The 7,669-nt window shown below is 57.1% G+C and overlaps 1 protein-coding gene across 2 annotated transcripts in view; it reads left to right on the top strand.

Moving 5' to 3' along the window:
• Positions 1-3,622: 3,622 nt before the first annotated feature.
• The window catches only part of MOCS1 (molybdenum cofactor synthesis 1), a 21,891-nt gene continuing 17,844 nt past the window's right edge, over positions 3,623-7,669 (top strand). For both annotated transcript variants that reach the window (XM_075339002.1, XM_075339003.1), the window contains exon 1: positions 3,623-3,815. In XM_075339002.1, coding sequence (XP_075195117.1) covers positions 3,705-3,815 — 111 coding nt within the window. In that variant the 5' untranslated portion in view covers positions 3,623-3,704. The remainder of the gene's footprint in view (positions 3,816-7,669) is intronic.

The following is a 7,669-nucleotide window of genomic DNA, read 5'->3' as shown; positions in this document are numbered from 1 at the left end:
AATGGCAAAAAAATTCCGAGAGCGGAAGAATTGCAAAAAAAAGTGCAATAACATGTTTGTTTTTGAGGTATTTTATTCACTGTGTTCACTATATGGTAAAACTGATGAGTCAGTGTGATACCTCCGGTCGGTGCGAGTTCATAGACACCAAACATTAATAGGTTTACTTTTATATAAAGAGTTAAAAAAATTCATGAGTTTGTCCAAAAAAGGGGCACATTTTTTGTGCCCTTTTCCGCGACTCGTAGCGTTCTCATTTTTTGGGATCTATGGCTCAGTGATGGCTTATTTTTTGCGTCTCAAGCTGACATTTTTAATGGTACAATTTTTACGCAGATGCTACGTCTTGATCGCCTGTTATTGTTTTTTTGCTCAAAATTTGCGATGACCAAAAAACGTAATTTTGGTGTTTGGAATTTTTTTGCCGCTACACCGTTTACCAATCAGATTGATTTTATATTTTGATAGATTAGGCATTTCTGAACGCAGCGATACCAAATGTGTGTTTTATATATATATATATATATATATATATATATATATGTAATTTTTAAAAAAAATATTTTTATATACATATATATAGAATTTTTTTAACTTTTTTTTTAAACCATTTAATTTTTAATGGGGCTAATGGGGGGTGCTTTGAACTTTTAGATTTTAATATTTTTTTAATTTTATAAAACTTTTTTTTTTACTTTTTTTTATTTTACTAGTCCCACTAGGGGACTATAAGGATCAACGTCTGATTGCTCATTCATTTCTCTTGATCAGAGATGCATAGCTCAGCTCAGATCAGAAGAAATGCTCGTCTTCTGTTACAGGCAGCACTCTGCCGACTATTACAGGAAGTGAGTCATAATAGCAGGAGTAATCACATGATCTTGTGCTACCATGACAACCATCGGCTCCCCGTAATCACGTCACGGGATTTCCGATGGCGGGGAGTAAGTGCGCGTTACCCGCTGCGGGTATTTAAATTGAGCTGTCACATTTTGACAGTGTGATCTAAGGGGTTAACAGGGGTGGGTGGATCACGGATTCATCTGCGCCTGCGAGGCACACGTCTGCTCTAGAAATCAGCAGACATGCGCGGGCATTGCCGCAGGCTCATCGCAGCAGCCGGCGGTGATCACCTCTTTGTGATTTAGGTACAAGTACATCCTCGGTTGTGAACGTGTTAATAGGTATTTGACGGTTGGATTACCCAGGCACTCCTGTATGTAATGCTTACCTAATATACGGTAGTTGGCACATATTATATTGAGGCACGCTGTGCAGCACAATGGTCTCGGCCTCTTGGCTCAGTGTCTGTGGATTTTCCCTGAGTGTTTTCCCCTGTTCTGGTTTTGTCCATACACATATTGAAGTAAATTACTTTTGTTGTTTGATCTAGTGTCGTTTGTGACTTTGCTGTATCCTGGGGATCCCACCCCAGTAAACGGCTTACAACTTAGCGTAGTCGGCAGGATACTGCAACTGTTATTCACAGGAACGCAGAGCGAAGCAATTGCCCAGTGCCGGCTAAGGGCCCAGTCCAAGGTGCCTCAGCACAGCAGGGCCAAATTGTCCTGGCATAGCCTGGTCAACCAGCCCCGGATATGTCAGAACAGCCAGCCTCCGCTATATCGGCCCAGGCAGGGTACTGTGACATCTGTCCAAGGCCACAGAATGGCTATCTCAGACAGGCTAGGCACAAGCTGTTCTGTTGGATAGAATCCCGAGAAACCCACACACCCTTTAACCCCTCTACAGGGATCTGGATTTACAATGAGGTCCACTGGATTGCTGCCTATGAAGGGGCTGCAGTTCACAGGTATTGTCATCATGCAGGGTCAAAGCCAGCACTAAAAAAGGACAATAACAGGACCAGATAGAGAAGTCGGGGAGCCAGGTCAAATCCAAGGAGACAGCAATGAACCAATTTGTCAGGCAAGAGAGAAGTTAGAAAAACAGACTGAGGTCAAACAGCAATACAGAGCTGGGAACCTACAAGCCCTAACCAGGGAAGCAGAAGCTATATCTGGCAGCTTCCAGCAGAAAATTGGAGGCTTAAATAGGGTGTGGTGCTTTCTAATAGGCTTCAGCTAGGAGCTGATGACTTCAGCTGGACAGCACACATATCCACTTTGTCAGATTATGAAGTACTACTGGTCCCAGCCACTCTAATCTAAGTGGAGCCTGTGCACTCCAGAGTTACTGGCACTGACTTTTCGACTTCTCTATCACCAGCATCACCCACAGAGTGAATATGGCAATTCCTGGTGACAAAAGCAGATGTGGCAGGAGCAGGCTCTGCTGGAGATGTGACCATCTGATCAGAGGCGGTGAGGGAGTGCGCTGCCATTGTGCACTGAGAAGAATAGTGCACAGTGACAAGATTCTACAGGGCATCTATTGGAATTTACAGCTGGTGCATGCTAAGTAGGACATGGATTAGCCCGACCCCTGAAATGCTGAAATGGAGGTCACTGATGATGCTTTGTTTTAGCGAGAGAGTAGAGGCTATGGATGACGTATGAGTATCCCATGATGCATTGGGGATTTTCAAACAAAGCGTCATCAGAGAGGAAGTAGTAAAAAAATAATAAAGCAGAATAGTGAGAGAAGGAGAGGGAATTTTTCATTAACATGAGCGTGCATACAGGAGCGTGCATACAGGCCATAGAGGGGGAGTGTATAACTTATTATTTTTTTTGTGAAACACTTGTCTTGCTAATTCCAGGTCTTTCTGTAGCCTCCACAGATGTCCTTGGCTCTTTGACAACTCTTCTGATAATTCCTTCCACTCTTCTTTCTGAAATCTTACGGAGAGCACCTAGTTGTGGCCGGTTTATGATGAAATATTGTTCTGTCCACTTTCATAATATGGCCCCAACAGCCACTGGAACCTTCAGTAGTTTAGAAATTCTTCTGCAACCAATGCCATCACTGTGTTTTGCAACAATAAGACTGTGAATGTCTTGAGACAGCTCACTGGTTTTACCCATCAGGAGATGTTTCTTGTGTTGTACCTTGGTAATGAGACATCTTTTTATACTCCATGAGTTGAGTTTATAAAATAGTAAAAAAAGAGGTTCTTCAGAAGCAATGTCAGAATTGCATGTTTGTCACCATTCCTCCATGCTGGGAAGTTTGGTTTTCTTGCTACTTACTCTGTATGGTTAAATTAATATCGTCACTCAAAACTACATATTGTCCCGTAAAAGAACAGACCCTCATCCATCATAAGTCCAGTTTAGTGCAAAAAAAATGACTGTAAAGGCAAAAACACAAACATTGTCAGAGTAGAGAAAGGGTTAATAGAAATAATGAAATATTGTATTAGAAACGTATGGTGCAGTGAGGCCGGCAGCCAGCAGGGGGAGCCCGCCATCACTGTTCCTGCACGCAAGCGTCCTACTGTAGCTCCCAGGAGAATCTCAGAACACTAAAAACTACAACTCCCGAAAAGCACCGCACCCCGAAAGTATATGTCTTCACTGATTGGCTCGTGATGGACAGACCAAACTCTCATTGGCTGATATTTTGACAAGTTGGATTGTTATTGGATCCTGTTATGACAGGCTAAAGGTGATTGGCTGCTAGAGTGACAGCACGGTCGGTGATTGGCTGCAAGTGACGGTGTGGCTGTGAGCGGCTGACTGGTGCTGTAGTGGAGAGTGAGGGCTGCGGATCGGCCGCTCAGCTCCAGCACAGCCCGGGACATGGCGGCGTGCGGAGGACGGCAGTGCGGGCTGCTGCGGGGCGCCATCCTCCGGACCAGACCCTGGGGAGGCTGCAGGCGGAGCTGCGTGTCCGGAGCGACAGCGGTGGAGGTGAGAAGAGGGGTCCGCAGAGAAGAGAGGGGTCCGCGGAGAGGAGAGGGGTCCACTAAGGGATGAGGGGTCCGCGGAGAGGAGAGGGGTCCACTAAGGGATGAGGGGTCCGCGGAGAGGAGAGGGGTCCGCAGAGAAGAGAGGGGTCCGCAGAGAAGAGAGGGGTCCGCGGAGAGGAGAGGGGTCCGCGGAGAGGAGAGGGGTCCGCGGAGAGGAGAGGGGTCCGCGGAGAGGAGAGGGGTCCACTAAGGGATGAGGGGTCCACTAAGGGATGAGGGGTCCGCGGAGAGGAGAGGGGTCCACTAAGGGATGAGGGGTCCACTAAGGGATGAGGGGTCCGCGGAGAGGAGAGGGGTCCGCAGAGAGTGGAGGGGTCCGCAGAGAGGAGAGGGGTCCGCGGAGAGTGGAAGGGTCCGCAGAGAGTGGAAGGGTCCGCGGAGAGGGGTCCGCGGAGAGTAGAGGGGTCCGCAAAGAGTAGAGGGGTCCGCAGAGAGTGGAAGGGTCCGCAGAGAGTGGAAGGGTCCGCAGAGAAGAGAGGGGTCCGCAGAGAAGAGAGGGGTCCGCGGAGAGGAGAGGGGTCCACTAAGGGATGAGGGGTCCGCGGAGAGGAGAGGGGTCCACTAAGGGATGAGGGGTCCGCGGAGAGGAGAGGGGTCCACTAAGGGATGAGGGGTCCGCGGAGAGGAGAGGGGTCCACTAAGGGATGAGGGGTCCGCGGAGAGGAGAGGGGTCCACTAAGGGATGAGGGGTCCACTAAGGGATGAGGGGTCCACTAAGGGATGAGGGGTCCACTAAGGGATGAGGGGTCCGCAGAGAGTGGAGGGGTCCCAGAGAAGAGAGGGTTCCACTAAGGGGAGAGGGGTCCGCAGAGAGTGGAAGGGTCCGCAGAGAGGAGAGGAGTCCGCAGAGAGTGGAAGGGTCCGCAGAGAGTGGAAGGGTCCGCGGAGAGTGGAAGGGTCCGCGGAGAGGAGAGGGGTCCGCAGAGAGGATAGGGGAGGCTGAGAGGAGAGGGGTCCACTAAGACACCCCCCCCCCCCTTCGGTTGGCCCTGCCCCCCCCCCCCCCTTTGCTGCTTCTGTCTGCCCCGTTCCCCCTCCACACCTTGGCTGCCCCTGTTGACTCCATCCACCGTTTCCCCCTCAGCCACTTCAGTCTACCCCATTCCCCCTTGGCTGCCCCTGTCAGCAGCCCTTCCCCCCCCCCCCCCCTCACCCCCCTCACCCTCCCACCCCCTGCCATTGTCTGCCCTGACCCTCCTCCCACTGTTGGCCTCGACCCCCCCCCCCCCCCTCCTCCCACTGTCGGCCTCGACCCCCCCTCCTCCCACTGTCCGGCCTCGACCCCCCCTCCTCCCACTGTCGGCCTCGACCCCCCCTCCTCCCACTGTCGGCCTCGACCCCCCCTCCTCCCACTGTCGGCCTCGACCCCCCCTCCTCCCACTGTCGGCCCTCGACCCCCCCCTCCTCCCACTGTCGGCCTCGACCCCCCCCTCCTCCCACTGTCGGCCTCGACCCCCCCCTCCTCCCACTGTCGGCCTCGACCCCCCCCTCCTCCCACTGTCGGCCTCGACCCCCCCTCCTCCCACTGTCGGCCTCGACCCCCCCTCCTCCCACTGTCGGCCTCGACCCCCCCCTCCTCCCACTGTCGGCCTCGACCCCCCCTCCTCCCACTGTCGGCCTCGACCCCCCCTCCTCCCACTGTCGGCCTCGACCCCCCCTCCTCCCACTGTCGGCCTCGACCCCCCCTCCTCCCACTGTCGGCCTCGACCCCCCCTCCTCCCACTGTCGGCCTCGACCCCCCCTCCTCCCACTGTCGGCCTCGACCCCCCTCCTCCCACTGTCGGCCTCGACCCCCCCTCCTCCCACTGTCGGCCTCGACCCCCCCTCCTCCCACTGTCGGCCTCGACCCCCCCCTCCTCCCACTGTCGGCCTCGACCCCCCCTCCTCCCACTGTCGGCCTCGACCCCCCCTCCTCCCACTGTCGGCCTCGACCCCCCCTCCTCCACTGTCGGCCTCGACCCCCCCTCCTCCCACTGTCGGCCTCGACCCCCCCTCCTCCCACTGTCGGCCTCGACCCCCCCTCCTCCCACTGTCGGCCTCGACCCCCCTCCTCCCACTGTCGGCCTCGACCCCCCCTCCTCCCACTGTCGGCCTCGACCCCCCCTCCTCCCACTGTCGGCCTCGACCCCCCCTCCTCCCACTGTCGGCCTCGACCCCCCCCCTCCTCCCACTGTCGGCCTCGACCCCCCCCCTCCTCCCACTGTCGGCCTCGACCCCCCCTCCTCCCACTGTCGGCCTCGACCCCCCCTCCTCCCACTGTCGGCCTCGACCCCCCCTCCTCCCACTGTCGGCCTCGACCCCCCCTCCTCCCACTGTCGGCCTCGACCCCCCCTCCTCCCACTGTCGGCCTCGACCCCCCCTCCTCCCACTGTCGGCCTCGACCCCCCCTCCTCCCACTGTCGGCCTCGACCCCCCCCTCCTCCCACTGTCGGCCTCGACCCCCCCTCCTCCCACTGTCAGCCTCGACCCCCCCTCCTCCCACTGTCGGCCTCGACCCCCCCTCCTCCCACTGTCGGCCTCGACCCCCCCTCCTCCCACTGTCGGCCTCGACCCCCCCTCCTCCCACTGTCGGCCTCGACCCCCCCTCCTCCCACTGTCGGCCTCGACCCCCCCTCCTCCCACTGTCGGCCTCGACCCCCCCTCCTCCCACTGTCGGCCTCGACCCCCCCCCTCCTCCCACTGTCGGCCTCGACCCCCCCCTCCTCCCACTGTCGGCCTCGACCCCCCCCTCCTCCCACTGTCGGCCTCGACCCCCCCTCCTCCCACTGTCGGCCTCGACCCCCCCTCCTCCCACTGTCGGCCTCGACCCCCCCCTCCTCCCACTGTCGGCCTCGACCCCCCCCTCCTCCCACTGTCGGCCTCGACCCCCCCTCCTCCCACTGTCGGCCTCGACCCCCCCTCCTCCCACTGTCGGCCTCGACCCCCCCTCCTCCCACTGTCGGCCTCGACCCCCCCTCCTCCCACTGTCGGCCTCGACCCCCCCCTCCTCCCACTGTCGGCCTCGACCCCCCCTCCTCCCACTGTCGGCCTCGACCCCCCCTCCTCCCACTGTCGGCCTCGACCCCCCCTCCTCCCACTGTCGGCCTCGACCCCCCTCCTCCCACTGTCGGCCTCGACCCCCCCTCCTCCCACTGTCGGCCTCGACCCCCCCCTCCTCCACTGTCGGCCTCGACCCCCCCCTCCTCCCACTGTCGGCCTCGACCCCCCCCCCCTCCTTGCTGTCGGCCACGACCCCCCCCCTCCTTGCTGTCGGCCTCGACCCCCCCCCCCCCCCTCCTTGCTGTCGGCCTCGAACCCCCCCCCCCTCCTTGCTGTCGGCCTCGACCCCCCCATCCTTACTGTCGGCCTCGACCCCCCCCTCCTTACTGTCGGCCTCGACCCCCCCCCCCTCCCACTGTCGGCCTCGACCCCCCCCCCTCCTCCTCCAACTGCCGGCCTCGACCCCCCCCCCCTATTCCCTCCCTCCCACTGTCGGCCTCAACCCCCCCCCCTATTCCCTCCCTCACACTGTCGGCCTCGACCCCCCCCCCTCCCTCCTCCACTCAGTCTGCCCTATCACCCCTCTCTGCACCCCCTCGGCCCATGTCTTTCCCGAACCCCCATGGCCAATCCTGCCTTCTAGTCCTCTTGGACATGAATGTTGTTTCATTTGTTTGCACAAAAAATTCTTTTATAAATTGCAGCACTACGCAATTTTTTAAATGATAATTCTATTAAAAGTTCTGTGTTATCCCCTTTCCAGTGCTGAGATTTATCTTAATCTTGAGAGGTAATTTAGGAACGGTTTTCATCACC

The sequence above is a fragment of the Anomaloglossus baeobatrachus genome, chromosome 3 (assembly GCF_048569485.1).
Source record: "Anomaloglossus baeobatrachus isolate aAnoBae1 chromosome 3, aAnoBae1.hap1, whole genome shotgun sequence".
NCBI classification, from domain to species: domain Eukaryota; kingdom Metazoa; phylum Chordata; class Amphibia; order Anura; family Aromobatidae; genus Anomaloglossus; species Anomaloglossus baeobatrachus.
This window is presented reverse-complemented; position numbering and strand designations above follow the sequence as displayed.